This window comes from Micromys minutus (genome assembly GCF_963924665.1).
Source record: "Micromys minutus genome assembly, chromosome: 29".
Classification (NCBI taxonomy): domain Eukaryota; kingdom Metazoa; phylum Chordata; class Mammalia; order Rodentia; family Muridae; genus Micromys; species Micromys minutus.
The window spans coordinates 26,839,520-26,860,872 of NC_137964.1; the positions used below are offsets into that span (position 1 = coordinate 26,839,520).

The 21,353-nt window shown below is 45.2% G+C and overlaps 1 protein-coding gene across 1 annotated transcript in view; it reads right to left on the reverse strand.

Annotated features, from left to right (window-relative positions):
* Positions 1-21,353, reverse strand: part of NAA25 (N-alpha-acetyltransferase 25, NatB auxiliary subunit) — a 45,967-nt gene that overhangs the window by 7,884 nt on the left and 16,730 nt on the right. Inside the window, exons 5-17 of the mRNA XM_080940483.1 lie at positions 19,460-19,534; positions 17,965-18,072; positions 17,615-17,693; positions 15,758-15,869; positions 15,229-15,318; positions 13,204-13,373; positions 12,537-12,649; positions 10,541-10,748; positions 10,018-10,107; positions 8,344-8,524; positions 7,672-7,771; positions 3,808-3,959; positions 3,012-3,137 (exon numbers count right to left, since the gene is read on the reverse strand). Of these exons, the coding sequence (XP_080796609.1) occupies positions 3,012-3,137; positions 3,808-3,959; positions 7,672-7,771; positions 8,344-8,524; positions 10,018-10,107; positions 10,541-10,748; positions 12,537-12,649; positions 13,204-13,373; positions 15,229-15,318; positions 15,758-15,869; positions 17,615-17,693; positions 17,965-18,072; positions 19,460-19,534 (1,604 nt within the window). The remainder of the gene's footprint in view (positions 1-3,011; positions 3,138-3,807; positions 3,960-7,671; positions 7,772-8,343; positions 8,525-10,017; positions 10,108-10,540; positions 10,749-12,536; positions 12,650-13,203; positions 13,374-15,228; positions 15,319-15,757; positions 15,870-17,614; positions 17,694-17,964; positions 18,073-19,459; positions 19,535-21,353) is intronic.

Below are 21,353 nucleotides of genomic sequence, written 5' to 3' on the forward strand. Positions count from 1 at the left end.
CCTGACCTACAGGTCATTTCCCCACAAGTATCTGCTCTGAGAATTAAAACACGAATGATACAAAAAGGTTCAAATGCTAGACAAACAGGGTAGGTAGTAAAAGTGCCAAGTTACTCAAATACTCAAAAACTCCACAGGCTCACATAGAGCCCCTCAGATTTCTCCATACACAAGTACACAAATGCATGAGTACACTGGGGCTCAACTCGATGGCACAGGACACTTCCACCAGTTACTACAAATATATAAACATACCCCAAATCCTAAACTGGTAGTGACACTTGCAGCACCATCTCTTTTTGAGACACAGTCTCTCTTTGGATCCTGCTGCTTCTCTCTTCCCGAGTGCTGAGATTAAAGGAATAGATGGCATCCAGCTGACCTGTACTAACTTTGAGCCACATTTATTCAGTGATAGAGACATGGTGATGCTGTAGCATGCTGCAGGAGGACCTATTTGCAAGGTTAGCCTCCAGCTGATGCCTGGGAGATTGGACTCCAATCATCACTTAAACAAGAGCAGCTCCTGTGGCATTAGTGTATGGTGACTATCTTTTCCTGGGGAGCCTGGAACCTTGCTGTAAGCTGAACAGAGTATGACAACGAAGCTGGCTGCTAAACTTGTACACTAATCATCCAGGTGCCCTAAGCAGAAACAGCACCAACTGCACAATAACCTTTCCTCCTGGATGGTGGGAGGAGAAATCAGTGCCACAGACTTTCCCTGTCCCTCCATACTCTTCACTGGGATGAACCGTTGTGGTGCGTATAGCAATTACCCACTGGCTAGCAGGTCTTTCTGCCAGCTTACTCAGTGTAGTTTTGGCAACCCTACAAATCAGTGTGTTGGAAACTTTCACACTCAGGTCTCACATGTTTGTGCCTTAGCTTCCTAGTGAAGACATGCTAAAGTAAATTATATGTTGCATTTTAAACTCCCTACTGAAAGGCTATAAAGGCAATAACCATATCCCACAGCCTTGCTGACCACAGCCACTCATTCATCTCTGCAAGAAGTCATGCTGTAGTTAAGAGCCTCGCCTAAGCAGTTCCTACTTACACTGACAATGTCAATACAAATGCAGTCTTTTCCTTTTGAGACAGGGTCTTATGTAGCCCAAGCTGGCCCATACTTGCTATATAAAAGGTGACCTTGAACTCCTGATCCATCCACAACTCTGCCCCCCAAGTACTGGGTTCTAGTAGAGTGACATCATCTCAGCCTGTTCAGAATGCCTGTGGGCATGAGTCCTTTTAATTTTCACTTTTGTACTGGAAAGCAGAGCTTCCCTGTCTCTCTGAGCTGCCCTGCTCATTTTCAGGCCCCAGTGAAGCAGGGTCTCCCTGCATCAGTGTTTATGGAACTAAAAGCACCGCCTAGGGCTTGTATGGTTTTCTGAGACAGGGTTTCTGTGTAGCCCTGGCTGTCCTGGAACTCACTCTCAAAGCTTGACCGGCCTCTGCCTCCTGAATGCTGGAATTAAAGGCATGCACCACCACTGCCTGGCAGTGTGTACCCTTTTACTCTGTGTCTGTAGGTGTATGGGGTACACACATGGAAGGTCCCAAGAACTGAACTCAGGTTAATGGCAAACCCCTTACCCACTGAACTGTTGGGCTCTTGTGACCCCTTTGAAGACTGTGCTTCTAATCTGTGTAATCAGAGGCCACTCTATAGGACAGCAACCTGAAGGAGTATGCTCAGGTGGGTGGGATAAAGAGTGGAGGCAGCTCTTCCAGTGGCTGATGAATTGTTTCTTAAAGACTCACAGGAAGTTTGGTTTTTCTCTCACTAACACAGGGCCTCTTGTAGCACAGGCCCTGAACTTGCTGTGCAGCCTGAGTGTCCTTGAAACTCCTGATCCACCTTCCTCTGCTCTGCCAGTGCTGGGGTCACTGGAGGGCATCAGTATGCCAGGCTCTGACAAAAAAAAAAAACTGTTGTTTCCCAGCATATATACAAACTGGAGCAAGAGACCTGAAGTCTCTAGATTAGTGTCACAAAGTGAGCTCAGTTCTTAGCCAACTGCTTGGGAATTGCCAACAATTTTCTCAATACTCAAAAGCACAGGTAGTTTGACCCCTCCACAGGTACACTGCAGAAAGATTCTCAGAGGCCATGAGAGGGAGGCAGAGTTAGAGTTAGGAATAGGGACAGGGAAGGCAGCAGTGAACAGACACTAAGGTACACTCATGACCCTTCTCTTGGGTCCTCCCATGCCCACTCACTCCCACCAGGGAGAAATGTGCTGCCGAAGTTCACAACCTCATCCTCACCTCAGTGCCCAGGACCAGAGGTAGCAGTGAGCACTAAAGCATGTAAGAAATAGGCCAAGCAGAGGTCTGGCTCAACGACATGGGCAAAGTGGGCAGAGGGCAGCACATGGAATGCCTCTCAGTTTCTGTCATGTCTCTCTGTGGCTCAGAATAAGACATCAGTTAGTAAGAATTTCTTTTTTCCTGACTCAAGGCCATGCTATGTAGCCCTGGCTGTGCTGACTCTGATATGTGGACCGCCCTTGCCTCAGAGCTTGGCCTGCCTCTGCCTGCAGGAATCAACAACCACCCCTACCCAATAAACACTTATCTTTTGTATTGCTCGGAAAAATAATAATAAAATTGTATTTGTGTATACAGACATATTCTCTCTCTCTCTCTCTTACACACACACACACACACACACAATTTGTCAATTTGCCATAACCCTTTAGAACAAAACAGAGATTAAGAACCAGATTATATCTGCCAGCTTGAGATAATGTTAGGAAAAGCCAACATGACTTAAAATGTGTTTGCCTACCTCTGCGGTAGCAACTGCATCAAGTAGCCTTGTATCCACTTGGAGCTCATGCACCCTATAGAAAGACCCAACCTCAGCAGTCCCAGCACAGACTGGGATGCACTGTGTACCTGTTCTGATTCCAATGATGAGCACCTGTATCTGTGTAAAAAGGAATTGTTCTCTAAACGCTTGGATTCACCCTGTCTGCTCACCACTGAGTTCCTCTTACCTGTCTTTTGGATCCCAGCTAAAAAAAACATCCAAGTCTCTGTTGTCTCGCAAATCTTCCCATGGAACGTCATCTTCCTCTGGCCTCAGATTCATTGATTTGATACTTTCTGCCAAGCTAGTTGATCTGTAATACAGAAGGTTTGCTTAGATTTTATAGACAGACAGACAGATGTGAAAGACTGTGTAAAAGACTTACTTAGAGAGGCCAGAGGTCTACATCAGGCTTTCTCTGTCTCTATCTGCCTTGTTTTGAGATACCTCACTGAACCTCACCATGTGGCTAGGCTGCTGGCCAGTGAGCCCCAAGAAACCTCCTGTCAGCACTTGGCCTCCTAGCACAGGAATATGCATGAATTTTTTTTTTTTTTTAACATGGATGTTGGGAACCAGAACTCAGATCTACAAACAAGTGTTTCACATATTGAGCTGTCTCCCCAGCCCTAAAACTTTATTTTTATAACAATATAGTCATAAAGACATTAGCCAGGACTTTCTTTTCCTGAAAAGAGAAAAAGGATCTACTTTAGAAAATATGGTCTCATCTGAGTGCAAATGGAAGCAAGACAAGTTATGGCATCTCACTACATAGCAAGCAAATGCCAGCAGAATAGAGTGGGCTAGTGCTCATCCAGGGGAGAGCACAGCCACAGCCCTCCAACATTCTCTATGACACGGTCAAGGTTCTGTATCTCCCTTATCTTCCTGTCCTCTACTTTCCCTTAAGTCTGCTACTGACAGCCATGAACATTTAGTCTGGCCCCTCAGTCCCTCTTGGTCTCTCATCAGGTACTCACATGTTTGCTTCAAGTAGAAGGTCTAACAGCATTCGTTCAGTGCGTACTTGTGCAAAGTGGAGAGAATTATTCAGCCTGTTCCTAAAAGCGATAAACTCTGGGATCTTCTCAAATGCACCATATTTGTAAGCTTGAATAATGTATTCTGAGGTCTGAGAAGAAAAGACATCACCTTGGTATAAATACTTCCTGGGTCAGGCAATGTAAGCAACACTTGCCAACGAACTAAACATTAAAACTAGAAGCAAGGCTGGCCTAGTCTCTGAAGGTCTGGTCCACACAGCACGGTCCCAGCCATGGAGAACATTCCTTTTCTTTCCCCCTGCAGTCAATGTCTCCTTTACTACACCAACACAGCTAGCTCTGAGGCAGCTGCTGCCAACTCCAGCCCTGTTAGCAGTCATGTCTTTCATGACAATTAGACCTAGAGAATCTATCACATGAGCCAAGACTTTGGCAAATGTCATTCCAAAAGGAATCTCACACCATTAACTCTGCATCTAAGACAAACTGTGCTACATTCAAAGATTCTGAAGATGCCATACTCGCACAGTCATACCCCACCCAAACTGAAAGCACTCTTCTTCAGAAAGACCGCTCCTTGGTTGGTTCTCTCTGAGTTCCATAACCAGACACAAGGTGATGCGCTTTTCAGGACAGAAGACACCAAACAAGAGACACCAGCAGGAATGTCGTAATGGACTCTGAGGAAGCCGTCAAGAACCAAGTTTCCTGAGCACACAAACTGCTCAGTTGCCCTAGACAACCAAATGAAGGGAGCGCTCCCACATGTACTGTAACTACAAATTAAAATAATCGGATGAAATGCTGCAGAGCAAAGATAGAGTTCTACATGAAGTCCTGGCGCAACAGAAGCAAATCTCAGGGAAGAACAATTCAGAGTGGGCCTAGCCACCAGGATCAGAAGACAGATTACAGATTACCCCTTCGGGCCAAGGGAAGTGTTTAGCTGAATGCTGATGTCTGCCCCAAAGACACTTTCTAGAAAAACTAGTCTTCCTGCCTAGTCTTTGCTTGCTTGCTCTGCCCCCATATCCACTAAACCTGAGTAATTTGCCCAGTAGAAAAATAGGCCAATAGTCAACAACATACCCTCTGATACACAGCCTCGCAGGGTTCATTTCAGGCCTTGGGGCTGCGCCACGGGCGCTAAGTCAACTGCATTCGATGCGGCTTTTAAACCCCCAGGGGACACCTCGGCCAGCTGTTTGCCTGCAGTATCTGGAGAGATTAAAGACGGACGGACACAAGAAAATTAAAAAGATTATGTGTGATCCTGCCGATTTAGGACTGCCTGCCAGCTTAACTGAGGACACTGGCATGCCCCATCAAGAGGCCCATATTTATCACAGCCTTCTCTCCTATAGTCCCCAACTGAGAAGACATAGCAGGGCTAACTGCCAACCCTTGCAATAGGAAGTTACAGCTTAAAAATACTTCCAACTAGCCAGGATGGAAATGAGACTTGGGTGGTTCCAGGCTCTACAGTTCCAACATGAGATCCAGGCTTCCCTCAAGGGGGAGCTCAGTATCTGAGCAGCCCACAGAACTTCACTTGAGAAAACAGACAACAGCTTTTACATGAGAAAAACAAGGGGCAGCCATGAGTGGCTGCAGTTTTTTGTGCATCTACTTGTGATAGTCCTCATCAAATGCCACAGTACAGTGGCTCTGCAGAGCTAGCCAAGGGCCCAGGGAGCAGTAGCATGAGGCTGAGAACACTCCTGCTGAGGCCTGGCGCCCCTTGGGACACAGCCAAAATGGGCGCCATGGGCACTCTAAAGACTGCTGACCAGAGCACGCACCCACACCTACTCCCATGCTTCTGTGCAGCAGTGAGGAAGGTTAGACACCAGAAGGATCCCTGAAATGAACCCTGGGCACCGTGACAACTAGCAAAACACAGGAGTATCAGACCTTAAACAATGACCAATATGAAAACCTAAAATAGAGATAACTATATAAAAAATATATTATTTATGTGTTTGGGCGGATCCCCTAGACCTGGAGTTACAAATGATCATGATCCACTCGACATAGACTCAGGTCCTCTGCAAACACAGTAAGCTCTGAACCACTGCTCTATGTCTCTGTTCCCCAAAAGGGAGCTTTTAAAACTACCTGCCTTTTGGCAATGAGAAGACCTAACAGTGACACCTAACAAGACAGCAGAAGAATGACTTTCAACCCCCATAGCATGGAGCCACCTAACAACAGCAGATTGCCGATTTAAGAAGTGCTTTGTTAAAGAACTAATTAGGAAGTAAAATAAATTAGTAGCCCAAGGGAAAAACCATTTGGGGACTCCCCAGAACAAATGAAAAGTTGCAGAACACGATGCTTGGCTTTGCAAAAGGCTACTACAGCAGGTGCAGGGCTCCATTTCCTTACTACAGACACAGGCATCACTCACTGCCTCTAGTCCTCACAGATAGTTTACTTGAGAATGGCTAAAGGAGCCCCAGTTAAACTCAAGGAGGGATTGTTATTCCCTGATTAATAAAGTGGTAATCCATCAAGCTCGGCATCATGTTCATAGCTACATGATTCGTGCCACAGTCAACTGTTACCAAAACACTGACTTCTCTGAGGCCAGGCAAGAAGATAGAGCACTGGGGGTAGCCTCACCTACACTGCAAGACCTTGTCTCAAATTTTAAAAGTCTTCAATAAATAAAAATGTCTTTAACCTCTTCCTTATAAATACAGAAAGAGCTAAAATAATGAAAGATGAGGAAACAAATCTTTTGAGTAAGTAAATGCCTCAAAAAAAAAAAAAAAAACCAACAATAAACATGGCGATCATACAATCCTGAATGTGCTACGTGGTCACAGGTTTATCACTCAACTGCTATTTACACTGGAGGCTTAGCCCAGCTCCTGAGACAAGGCTTCATCCTTGGCGAAGCCAGAGCCTCTGAAGCAACAGGCTTAGATGTGGATACCCTCTTCTCTTGCAGTGAAAAGGTCTCCACAGACACCAGTCCCCACAGGACAGACAGGCAGACAGTTGATGGTATGGGCTGAGGCAGAGGCCAGCCTTCTCCAGGATCAAAGCTATCCTCTGCTACTGCACATCTACAGCTCAGAACACACGCCTGCCTCTCACAAGTGTGTCTGCCCTGCTTCTTTATCTTCTAACGCATCTCTCAAGAAGCATGTGGAAGATAGGCATGACTTTAAAAGAAGTATTTGTCAAGATGAGTCCCAGATGGCAAGTTCCTCACCAAGCTCAATGACACCGAAAGACCAGAAAAATAGGAAGCCACAGACTAAGGCAGGCATGGCCAAACTCTAGGAAGTGAGGCTTAGCCACACACAAGAAGAACAGCAGTAGTGACCACCTTAAAGACTCGCCTTTTCTGTACACTAGCTCCTGGACAGTTTTGCAAGACCATCAACTGAGACCCTGTGGATTCCCTGAAAGAACTTTAACCAAGTGGGGCCAAGTGAGCATCAGGGAAGACTACATGCAAACCCTACCTCAACTCTCCCCAAGGCAGCTCTGATATACCTGCCCTTAAATGCAGTAGGGGCAACTGTTGGCACAAACTTGGAGCCCCTTGCTTCCAGTCTTGGTAAGTCTCTGGATAGCATGTGACACGCAGAGCTAAGAGACGTGAGACGTCTCAGTCTATTAATGTCCCATTGGAAATGTAAATTTCCAAGGATTCAATTATAGATACATACACTGAGCAAATTCAAAACCTCTACCTAGTGGTATAAGGGCACCTGCCAGCTAAAAAGCCAGGAGGCAGGTGCTATGTGTTGTGACCCTAGGGGGTGTACTCTGAACACCCTAGGCAGCCAACAACAAGTCATAATACCAGTGGGTTTCACTTACATCTTTCTGGTTGGAGTGGAAAAACCTGAGTGCGAAGTTACAGGACTGGGAGGCAGCAGCATACTGACCCAGGGATGCAGCGTATCGAGTCAGAAGATAGCTAGGGAGGAAGCAGAGAGAAAACATTAATCACCTCTCTCTACTGTCAAACACTAGGCACCAAGTTACTATGGCAAAGAGAAAGCAGGGTACAAAAAACAAAACAAACAAACAAAAAAAATCCCACCAGCAGAATGATCTTGCTCATGGGACCAAATTAAAAGTCAATCAACAGAGTTCTTTCTTTACACCTTGATAATAACTGGAACATAAAGCTGGAAAGAACACATTTTCTTCCTAAATTCAAATAACCACATAACATAGCCCAAACTCAAACTCAAAAGGATGCCTTGGATTGGTAGCAACAGCAAGGGAGTAAAATAGCATTCACAAAACAAACTGAAACATACACCCAGCAAAAGAGTGCAAGCACACCTTACACAATAGCTGGCGCTCTCTCTCGGAAAACCATCTGTCTGTCCATTTTAAAGGTGTGCACTATGGGATGCTGATACAAACAAACCCTCATGCTCTGACTCACGTCTGGAGCCCTGCACTGCTGCAGTCTATACAAGTGAACTTCCTAGGCTTAATGAAACTGAACGCTCAGTATTCAGAGTATATACTACCAACCCAATGGTGTCGTGCTGGATATGCTTAGCATCAAGGCTGGAGTAAAGATCCACCACTGGTTCAAATGCACCCAGCACGCAGTAGATTCGAACAAGCAGCAGTTTGAACTGAGCATTGGATGGGCTGTGGGTTAAGCCTTCTTCCAGCAGAGCCAGGGCCTGCCACACCGCTGTCTCCTCACCTAGAATCAAACACATTATCCACTCAGCTTTAAGAGCAGCGAATTTCCTAACAACAATGAACCTTGAATGAGTTTGGAAGCACAACGATTTGAGATACGGATATGGGATCAAAACAGGTAATACCCTCGAACACAAAGTCCTAGAGTAGTTATGTCAGTGCTTAAATACAGCTGTGCAGAAAGTTCAGGAGAGATGATGATGGAACCTCAGAGTCTGAAAAGAGGGACTTTGAACAAGAGGATGCTAGCTAGCCTGTCCCTAAGGGCTTTCCCCACAAGACAGACCTGACAAAATATTGCCTCCAGCTATCATTTTCATTCCATATGCAATTCTACTAAAAATATCACACATCATATATTAAAAAAAAAATGCTATTAGGGAACAGAGAGATGGCTTAGCACATACAGCTGCTTGCCACCAAAGCCTACAGATGAGTCGGACCACTGGATCCCATGAGGTGACCTTTACACATGAGCCACAGCACACGTGCCCACAGATGTATACACACAAACATATAAAATGTTCTTTTAAAAAAGGAAGCTCTGGGTGGAGAGATGGCTCTGCAGTTAAGAGACTGATCTTCCAGAAGTCCTAAGTTCAATTCCCAGCAACCACAAGGTGGCTCACAACCAACTGTAATGGGATCCGATGCCCTCTTCTGTCATGAAGGCACACACACACATTCACCACGCATATACATAAATAAATACATCTTGAAGAAGAAGAAGAAGAAGGAGGAGGAGGAAGGAGGAGGAAGGAGGGGGGAGGGGGGAGGGGGAGGGAGGGGGAGGGGAGGGAGAGGGGGAGGAGAGGGGGAGGGGGAGGAGGAGGAGGAAGCTGGCCTATAGTGGTCCCTGACTTCAATCCCAGGACCCAGGAGGCAGAGAGGCAGGTGGATCCCTGAGTTTGAGGCTAGCCTGGTCTACAGAGCAGGTTCCATAGCCACGGTTACAAAGTGAGACTATCTCAAAACCAATTTTTAAAAAATCATTTTTTAATATTTTTTAACTGAATAAATCTATTTACAAATAGAAGTGCCACTGATATTTTTCACTCAATCTTGCACCCAACCAGTTTGGTGAATGTGTTTATTAGATGTATGGTTTTCTAGTGAAATTTTTAAGGTTAGTTAAGTTTAATATCAAGGCATCTACTAATAATGATACTTTGACTTCTCCATTCCAATTGAAGGTGATGTACTTGTTCTTCAGCTGAACCTTCAATTGCTAAGCTGAACAGATCCGGAGAGAGCGGCTGTTCCGTCCTATGGGATGCCCATCTGCTTGTGAATCAGTGTGGTTGCATTTTAACTCTAGATTTGTTTCACAATGATCATTTGTTATGCAGACAAATTTAGAAACCCATCAGACAGCTGTTGATTGAGTCATGCTCATCAGAAGGTGGGAAGAGTTAGGCTAAGGCCCTGATGTGCAGTTTGCAAAGTGTGAGCCTCCAACTCCAGAAAGCTGCAGAGCTAACACGGATGTCCTACCTGCTTCTCTCCATATATCAATGAGCACATGAACAGCGAGGAGGCAGTAATAGTCAGAGAACTGCAACTCTGTCTTCAAACAAGAGCGCCCTAGGAGGGAAAATTACACCTGTTTTTAATAGTTATTCACCAAGTGCTACTACAGCAGGCTTTTGTTTACTTGCTTTTTAAGAAAAATGACAGGCAGGTAAGAGGAAAAAGGAAATAGCATAAACACTGAAGACACATACAAACCTTGTAACTGGGATGTAGAACAGACCTAGAGTACTTACCCTGCCTGCATGAAGACCTTTATGAGGATATAAGGCCATAGCTCCCAAGTGTGAAAATCCTCACAAAACATGAATTCATTTAAGAGCCATGGTATAGCCCAACTGATGAGAAGAAGCAGAAACCATCCAACAGCAGGACTAAGAAAACTTCTGAGCAGTACTCACACAGCAGGGGCATGTGATGAAACTGACTTCCCGGACTTAGTACAACTGAGGGGAGGAGGAGACAACACATCTCTTCAGCTACTCACCAAACTCCAGTCCGTGCTGGTACCGCAGCATCAATTCTCTGACCACATCCAGCTTCTGATTCTTATCCATGCTATGGTACAAGCCGAGAAGCCTGGTCAGCTGCACAACACACAGATGCTGCTGCAGGCCTCGGATGTCAGCCGGCAGGGCAAGCTTATCTTCTGTTGGCGTCGACAAAGGAACAACTCCAAGAAGCTGGTTAATAAACTGCAGAGAAGATATAAAGGCGACACCATGCAAGTGCACTTAGAACACCTGAGATGCTCTGTAAGGACTGCTGAGCTAGGGAGATGGCTCGGCAGTTCTTTTTTTGTTTTTTTTTTTAAAGATTAATTTATTACATATAAGTACACTGTAGCTGTCTTCAGACACACCAGAAGAGGGCATCAGATCCCATCATAGATGGTTGTGAGCCACCATGTGGTCGTTGGAATTTGAACTCAGGACCTCTGGAAGAACAGTCAGTGCTCTTAACCAGCGAGCCATCTGTTCAGCTGGGTTCAGTGGTTCTTAACTTTAAATACTCTCAAAGAGCACCACCGTCTGCTTTAAAAAAGAAAAAGGACTACTGTACTGTGCCATCTCTGCTGACAGCTGTTTTTCACCCCTAGCTCATGTAGATCACTTGCAATGCTCTGCGAACATGAAGGCAAGAACACCATCAAGGCCATCCACTGCTATACAGACTATACAGGCTAGACCACACAAGATCCTTTTTTCCCACCTTACCCCCATTTTATTGTAGGTACTGTGGGTGTTTTGCCTCATTTGTCTGTGCACTATGTGAAACATTATGCTTGTGGAAGCCAGAAGAGCAGTTTCCATGAGCACTACAGATGCCCTGGGACTAGAATTACAGGTAGTTGTGGGTATTAAGAATCAATCCTAGGTTTCTACAAACAACCAGTGCTCTTAATCACTGAGATCTCTCCAGGTTCCAAATAACCTGTCTTTTAAAAAGAGCTTGTTTGATTTTTTTTAAAGCTGGAAGCAAAATTACAAAGCAAAATAAGGGTTCAGTAGACATGACTGGCTTCTCATTAGGATCTAGGATTAAGGCATGAGCCACACATGTGCCCTAGACAGTCACCCAAGGTCAGTACACCGAAGTGCTGAGTCCTGGAGGAGTGAAGCCATGGTACTCCACTGCCCTCAGTTCACTCAATCTGTGTGGGGGTGAAAGGTCACACAGCATCCTTCTTGGTGCTCACAGCATGGCTTCCAGCACTCACAGGTTACTAGTGAGTAAGTAGATGGATACTACTAGCTTTATCCATGCCCTATTGCTGACCTGGTACTCTGTCGCACCTCAGGCAGATTGCTCCTCAGTGGGCAGAGGACTTCAAGGATGGCTCTGGAGCACACACCAAACATTCTGAGTACAAAACAGTCTAGGGAAGTAGTTCTCAACCGGTGGGTCGTGATTCCTTTGTGAGTTGAATGCCCTTTTCACAGGGGTCACATATCAGATACCTTGTGTATCAGATATTTACACTATAATTTATTACAGTAGCAAAACTACAGTTATGAAGTAGCAACACAACATTTTATACTTGAGGATCACTACAACATGAGGATGTGTATCAGGAAGGTCAGGAACCCCCGGTTTAGAGCTCCTACGAACGGCTCTCCAGCAGGTACAGACGTAAGCAGTCAAGGCTATATGAGTGGCAAACGTCAGACTGCTCAGCTTCTAGATGAGAAGCTGACCAGGCAAAACTGCCTACTCCAGACCCCAGGGTTAAACGGTGGAGAAAAAAGGACTCTGGGCTGTGCGATCCCATCTCAGGAAAATGAAAATGAAGTTCCTGTTGACAGATGACACATCTGAGCCAGCCCCACCCATGGTGAGAAGTCGTGAGTGTGGTTCTCTGATGGTTTTAGCCCTCACAGGATGTGACAATGCCAAGCCTTGTAGCAGCAGGTTATTGTACTCTGCCTGAACTAGCATGCAAGCAGACACTTCAGCCACTAGCAGAACCGAGGAGCACGTACCTGTGTGCACTGGGCAGCAGGCAAGAGGTCAACAAACACCTTCAGGTCTGTAAAGCAACATGGCTTATCCCCGAACTTCTTGAAATACTGGAACATTAACTCTTCTGGGTCACCTGGAAGAGGAGGACACTAAATCACCCACAGACTGAGGCAATTTCTAGAGAGACACACCTAATCTAAAAGGATCTGTTTTATTGAAGACAGCTACAGTGTACTCATAAATCTTTCAAAAAAACTGGTGAAACTGGAAATTTCCCTTTAAACTGGGTCAGCAAGGACCTAATGGACTAAATAGACACTAATATAAAAAGCCAAGCCAACCATGGTTACAAGACGGATCTTGTAAATAAACCATCTTTAGGAGCTGGAGAGATGGCTCAGTGGTTAAGAGCACTGACTGCCATTCTAGAGGTTCTGAGTTCAAATCCCAGCACTCACATGGTGGCTCACAATCATCTGTAATGGGATCTGATGCCCTCTTCTGGTGTGTGTGAAGACAGTGACAGTGTGCTCATATACACAAAATAAATAATTAAAAAAAAAAAAAAAACTTTAGCAGCTATTTTCAGGTAATAAGCAGAGTAAGCATATTGATAACGAGGCCTGTACTCAGATTTGGTGTGGCTCTCACCTTCTTCAGGGCTCACACTAGCTCAAAGTTCCTTACCCAGTTTGTACTCATCATTGCAGCCTTGGCTCCGTAAGCGCCTGATGAGCTCCAGCTTAGCTAGGTGTGGGCCTCGGACGTGTCGAGAGCTCTGTGATGCCTCTGTTATCCTGTCCTCTATAAACTTCACGGCATCTTCTGCAGAACAGTGTACTTCCCCTTCTAAGGAGCTGAGAGGAAACAAAGGACACCATTACAGCGCAAGTCAGACTGATCTTAAGAAACAGCATTTTGCTATTATGAACAACAACAGCAACAGAAGGACGATGGCAGCATGTGCCACAGCTGCAGCCCAGGTCTGTAGGAAGCAGCCGGAGACTGAACAAAGTTAGCACTAGCTGCAGGTCAAGACCTTGCCTCAAAAAGTCAAGGGCTCCCAGCACTAGGGAGAAGGCTGATAGACCTTATGAGTTCTAAACCAGGCCAGTCTACACAGTTCCAGGACAGTCAGAGCTACATAGAGACCCTGTCTCAAAGACACAAAAGAAAATTCAAGGGCCAGCAGTGTGGCTTAGGAGATATTGTGCCTCAGATGCTCAGAGTGCTGGGCACACTTCCCAGCAGGGGTTGGGGGGGGTCCCAGTAAGGTATAAGTAAGGTCAAGCAGATGTGAGAAAGCCATGAGCATTATCTAACAGGCAACAAGCTACAAAATCATGCTTAACCTTGATTCCTGGGTAGTGTCAAAGTGCCTTTGAGAACCTGAGCTCCACGGCAGAACCCACAGCAAGAAGCTGGGATGTACTCCACAAGGTATCCTCTGACATACGTGTGGCACACAAGTACACACACATGAATAGAGCTTTTGGTTTGGTTTGGATTTTCCAGACTGGGTTTCTCTGTGTAGCTCTGGCTGTCCTAGAACTAGCTCTGTAGACCAGGCTGGCTTCATAAGAGATGCTCTACTTCTGCCTTCTGACTGCTAGGATTAAAGGTGTGAGCACCATGCCTGGCTAAATGAAGCTTTAAAAAATAAATAAATAAATAAATAAATAAGATAAAACTATTTTTTTTAAAGATTCAACCTAAACTTGCTTAATATTACCTATAAAAAGGGGGAAAGAAAATTTCTGTAATAACCCAATTACTATCAATAGCATAGAAAGTAATGCACTATGAAATATCTAGAGATTATTCTTGAGCTACTTTTAAAAAAAAGAAACAAGATTTATCTACTACTGATGAAAGAGTATTTTAGGAAGACACATCAGAATCCCACTTGCAAGGCACACAGCACTGAGTTAACCGAGGACGGGAGCAAGCGGGGAAGCAGGGTAGTGTCAGGATTTATTTTACATTGATAGGTCAAGTGGGAATAAGTGCCACATGGGGACTAAAAGCAGAATTCTAGGGTGTGTGTGTTTACTACAGTAAAACAAACACTATTTTGAAAGGAATGTGCCATTGAAAGAGAAAATATTACTGATGCAGGAAGAAGTCCTTTGGCCCCATCACAAAGCACCACTGTACAGACATGCTGGTACATGCCTGTAATCCCAGCACTCAGGTAAAGGTAAGCCAGCAATCCTGTGCTGGGGATACAGTTCAGTGTTGCAAAGACTTGCCCTGGTGTCAACTCCCAGGGCACAGAAAGAGACACTGGAACTCAACAAAGACAACAACCATTTGAGGACACAGGTTAAGAAATTCCACCTAAGGTGTCATTTAATGAAAGCTGCCCAAACCAACCCCTTTAAAATATAGCATGTGGACTGGAGAGATGGCTCAGGAGTTATGAGCACTGGCTGCTCTTAGCACCCACATACTGGTTCACCTGTTAATAACCCCCATTCCAGAAGATCCAATGCTCTCTTCTGGCCTCCTGAGCACCAGGCACAACACAATGCACACACACACACACAAACACACACACACACACACACACACACACACACAGACAAATGCTGGCAAAACACTAGTAAAATAAATTACTCCTAAATACAATAAAATATGCAACATGCACATCACTCCTTACTTAGAGAAAGTAAACACTAAGATATCAAAGTGGAGAAGGCGACCACTTACTGCTCCCCTTCAGCAGGCGGCGTCCAGGCTTCTTCCATCAGTCGGAAGACAGAATCGAAATAAGTCAGATAGAACTGCCAGTCATCTGAGCTAAAATCAGATTGAATGATGCACACAGGATTAAACTCACATTGTGACAAAGCTGCTCAAGGAACCATGACTGCAACTGAATTTCTAAGCATGCCCTCTGTGTACCAGGCACCCCCACCCCCAACCAAGAGAGGCCCTGAGAGCCTGAGGCGTTTCAAGATGACCAAGAACTAACAAAACACTTCCCAGTGAACACTAAGTAGGAGCTGGGGGAGAAAGGGAAGCTGAGGCCAGCATGACACAGTGACTCTGCTCACCTTCAAGACCCAACTAAGCCAGCACTGCCAAGGCCTTGTCGGACCTTACCCCAAACAAATCTCACTGCAAACCTCCAAAACCTTTCAAATATGCCCAGACCTCTCACTGCACATGCCAGCATCAGTTTAGAAGCCTAGAAACCTGGCCAGGCTCTTGGCTCAGGGCAGTGGCGTGTACTCACTTTTTTAACAGCAGGCGTCGGGAAAGGGCGTTGCACTCTGGCCACTTGCTCAGTTTCTTGTACATGGCCATGCATTTGTTTTCCCGACTCTGAATTTCACTTGTCAACTTCTCTACAATAAAAAATATAAAAGGTGGTGGATTGGTTTCATGTCTCAGAGTAAAACCCAATCACAGGAAAGACAACATCACATCTTCTTGCTCTGCAAGAAAATAAACTCACTTTTAGAATACACACTACTGTCTTACAAGATCATCTTCCTAAATACAAAACTACATTCCAGCAATGAACTTTGGTAATTACTAATGGTCAATACTCAGCTGCAGTATATATACATATAAAACCCAACATTTCAGGACTGGAAAGCTCAGCTGACACAACTTTGAAACACTGAAGAGGATTCAACTGAATTAAGAGCTAAGAATGGTGAGATATTAAAGCAGAAGGCAAAAACTACTTAGAAGAGTTAAACAGGAGAGACGAAGCAAGTAGCTCAAAGGTAGCTCAACACAGAGACAGACCTACATTTATCTAAAGAAGGTGACAAGTTTCCCAGTGGTTAAGAGCGCTGGCTGCCCCTGAAGAGGACCAGAGTTCGGTTCACAGCACCCACACTACTGTAACTCCAGTTCCGGGGAATCGGATGCCTCTTCTGACCTCCTTGGTGACTATACACTCTTGATGAAGGCATACATAAATTTAGGCAAAACAACCATATATATAAAAGTAAAATGTTTGAAAGGAAGATAGAGAAAATCACATTTAGAAAATAAAAGGTAACTGGACTCAGGTGTGATGGTGCATGCCTACCTGCCAGCTCAGCAGACAGAACACAGGGTAAGTTATGTTGGAGACTAGTCTGATCCGTATAGAATTCCAGAGTAATCAGACCTATTTGCACAAGACTATCTCCAAAATGCAAAAAGGACAATTTTGCCAGGCATGATGACTCCAGCCTGTATTTCCAATACTTTGGAGGCTGAGGCAGAAGGGCTGCTATTGAGGCCCACTTGAGCTACATGTGGAGATCCAAACCATTCAGAGTAGCATAGGTAAGATATTCTCAAAAAACCTAACAAGGCAACAGGGCTGAAGACATGGCTTAGAAGAAAAGAGGGTTGTTGCTTTTGCAGAAAACCCAGGTTTAATTCCCAGAAGCTACATGGTAGCTCATAACCATCCATAACCAGCAGGATCCGATGCCTTCTTCTGACCTCTGTGAGCACCATACACATAAAGACAACAACAAGCAGTAGCAGACCTATAGAAAGTTAGAGACCCAGGACATACCCTCTCACGTATGTTCAGTCTGAAGCCATAAGTTACCTTCAGTTAAAAACAGTTTAACCTAACCCACAGGGGTGGCACACACCTTTAATCCCAGCATTCAGGAGGCAGAGGCAGGTGGATCTCTGAGTTTGAGGCCAGTCTGATCTACAAAGCCTATTTCAGGACAGCCAGAGGTACAACTGTCTTGGGAACCAAAAAGAAAGGAAAAGAAAGTCTAACCCAGGAGTTCGTGGGCAGCACAAACTCAATGAAAGAAACTGGGGATGGGGAAGCAAGATAGCAAGATGGAGGAAGGGGTAGTTAGGAGAGGATGGGGAAACACAGCACCACATAGCACTGGCTATCCTGAAATTCACTATGTAGCCCAGGCTTGTTTCTGCCTCCCAACTGGTGGGAATAAAAAATATTTTTAATAGTTTCAACATAAATTTAGAACAGAGATAAGAAGAGAAGCAAAGTAAAGTGACTATGAACTTATTGACTGCATGGACACTTTTTTTTTAACCACAAATAATTTTCATTATCAAATTAAAGACAAAAGAGAAAACTTTATAAATTAATTATTACCTCCTAATTTTCCTCTAATGACATCCAGGGCTTCCTGGTACTTTCCCAAGCGCTCCAGGATCATGTAATAAAGTTCAACCTTGCAGAAGACACAAACAGTTACAGCGTTGAGACAGGAGGGAGAAGGCAGCACCTATGCACTCATAGTCACCTAGCAGAGCTGTGTCAGGAATCCCTCAGGAATCCCTCTCCTCACACTCCGGCAGGCGCACTTGCAAGACAACGTGACTTCACTCACTGTGCCTGAGCTGAGGCCGCCCAGTATGGTTACCCGAGGCCCAGATGGGGTCACTGGAATACTGGGCTGCCGTGCTGTCACAACTGGGCAGTGGAGGAAAGTGTGTACTCACTTCAGCTTCCGCCTCTATCTTGTCCTCCTTCACCATTTTCTCTACCATCCTCTCTGCCAGGGGCAGAAACATGGTTTTCGAGAGGTTTTCATCTCGTGCGGATATAGACTGCAAGAGGAAAGATAAGTGTTTGGCTTTGATCTCTCTCCTGCTTGCTCTATTCATGTGACGATGCAGGTAATCATTGTGACTTGTGACTCTGGCCCCTCTTCACATATGGGGTCCAATCTGGATCTACCACATGGATGCATTGGATAGTAGCTACCTTTGCATCCCACAAATTACTCAGCTTCCACTATAAGACCTAGAGCTCTGACAGGCTAATCTGACATTTACCTACAACCATTCCAAAAGGGATGAGCGTCTGCTGGGTATTATATACATTACCAGGATGCCAAGAAGGACACTGTTCACACAGCAACAAGAGGGAACATGCTAACTGGATGTGGTTCCACAGCTTCTGCTATTAGTTAATTACTGTATAGCTGCCATTTTAAAATCAGGACCACCACCAGTAAACAGAGTCTGCTCGGAGCTCATTACCCTGAGAAAACAACCTTACAAGGTAGATGCATATTTACTTTACAAATCAAAAAACTAGGAGATGATCCATTCCCCTAGTAGCTGGATGTTATGTGGTGAAGCCCCACATCTTGAAGGTCATTCTGACTCCAAAGCTTGGTTTGTCAGGATGGTTTCCCAGACAGGGTCTCATTTGTACCCTGGATCCACCTCAAACTCCAGGCCTTCCCGCTGCACTGGGGTCCACAGGTGTGTGCCACCATACCCAAGTCTATTACGGGTCTTCTTGGCCACAGCCCCCCACCCCCTTGTCCCCAGAGGCTCATTGTGATTCTCTTAGGAGTTCTGGGAGATAATTCTGTAAAACAGGAAACTGAGGCTCAGAAAGAACAAATACAAGCCAGGTGTGGTGTTGCACACCTGAACTCTGCCCCCTGCTGTCACATACTGAGCTGGCGAACTGATGAACAACTGAGAGAATCGAAGCAGCCAGGCATGGTGGCAACCTGTAACCCCAAATTCAAACCATGGACACATCAGGAGCTTGGGTCTGAGGTCAACCTAGGTTACATAGCAAGTTCAAGGAGATATTCTGTCTTAAAACAAGACAGAAACACTAAATAAAGGACGTTGAAGAAGTGTCTCTGGTTAAGAGAGCCAGCTGCTCTTCCAGAGGACCTGGGTTTGATTCCCAGCACCCACATGATGGCTCACAAGTATTTGTAATTCCAGTTCCAAGAGATAAGACATCCTCTTCTAGCTTTAGCAGCCACCAGGTTCACACACGGTGCACAGACACGCATCAGGAAAATACTCAGACCCATACAATAAAATTAAACAGAGACTACGAAGCATAGATAACTTGAAGAGCCAACAGGTGATTTGTAACGACCCTCCCAACACTTGGTGCAATGTGTTACTCCAGTTCAAAGGTCATTATAGACAACAAGCCCATCCTGAGCAGCATACTTACCTGCATGATTAAGCTCATCACGGACCAAAAGTAGTAAGGGTTTTTCGGGACAATCTTATACAGAGCCATGCCAGCCTGAAAGACACAGAGCTTGAGTTAGACACATCAGCTAGACAACAATTGACAAACTGAAAGAAGAGGAATAAATCTGACGTGGGGCGCATTCGAGGAGAGCAGCCACACAATCACATACCCCAGTTGGTGGCAGTGCCTGGTAACCTCCTCACTACAGCAACACAGTACATAAATGCCAAGTTTTAGATCCTGGGTGACAGTTCAACCTAAAGTGCAAGTCCAAAACTCATACCCAAAACAGTTCTAGGAAGACTACCAAAACCCACAGAATCTGACTCTGTCAGCTGAGGTGATCTTCAAGCTGTGGGTGGAACTCGGTTGGCAGAGTGCTTGCTTACCATTGACAAAGCCCTAGGCTCAATGTCCAATGCTGCATAACCAGGCACAGGCCGCATAATGCCAGTCTCAGGGCCTTGGGTGTACTGGCTGGTTTTGTGTCAACTTGACACAAGCTGGAGTTATCACAGAGAAAGGAGCCTCCGTTGAAGAACTGACTCCATGAGATCCAACTGTAAGGCATTTTCTCAACTAGTGATCAAGGGAGGAGGGCCCAGCCTATTGTGGGTGGTGCCATCCCTAGGCTGGTAGACCTGGGTTATATAAGAAAGCAGGCTGAGCAAGCCAGAGGAAGCAAACCAGTAAGCTACATCCCTCCATGGCCTCTGCATCAGCTCCACCTTCCTGACCTGCTTGAGTTCCAGTCCTGACTTCCTTTGGTGATGAACAGCAATGTGGAAGTGTAAGCTTCCTCCCCAACTTGCTTTTCAGTCATGATGTTTTATGCAGGAATAGAAACCCTGACTAAGACACTGGGAGACAGAGGCAGGTCAAGAATATAATCAGCTGTGTAGGGAATCTGAAGCCAACTTGGGCTGAGGCTCTGTCAGATCAAATGAGCCACAGCAGCAATCCACTGAAGCAGCCACAGTAAAGATGGTAAGCTGAGCTCAGTGGCAAGTTATTAGCTCCTTCCTAACATAACTACAGCCAAGTCCATCAACCAGGCCCTGGAGTGAGCAAGGCTCCCAGAAGCTGAGAGGGAGAGACAGAATCAAGAGTTCACAGGGTGGGCTGGAGAGATGGCTCAGTGGTTAAGAGCACTGACTGCTTTTCCAGAGGTCCCAAGTTCAAATCCCAGCAACCACATGGTGGCTCACAACCATCTGTAATGGGATTTGATGCTCTCTAATAATTCTTTAAAAAAAAAAGAGAGAGAGAGAGAGAGAGTTCAGGGCCAAGACAATGATTTCATCCTCAGCTACAGAGTGAGCATGCTACATAAGACCCTGCTTCAAAAAAACAAACTACGGAAAAACTACTAACCCCATTGGCTGTGTTTATACAACATGCCCACACTCCAGAACTGGTGCAGAGAAACAGAGGTAACTAGAATTACTCAAGCATACTTGAGATTAAATTCCTGTCCGAAAATCCCTTAAAACTCAAGAAAGGAACTCTTGCCAGGCATGAACACAATCCAGCAAAGAAGAGACAAGGCAAATGTAAACTACACAAATAATTCTTCATGAGGGGATGGTGTGCATCATTCCTTAGGAGCGGTCCACCTTGCTTTTTCAGACTGTCCTCACTGGGACTGAGGGCTTGTTAATTAAGCTAGGCTGGCTAGCCCACGTTAGCATGCAGCCAAAGCTTGCTATGTAGGATGGCTCTCTAAACTCTTAATTCTCCTATACTTATCTCCCAGGTGCACAACACATGCAGCAAGTTAAAACTTACTTAGCAATAGAAAAGTATATGGCTCAGGGATTAAGAGTGCATACTATAGGGCTGGAGAGATGATTCAGTCATTATGAGCACT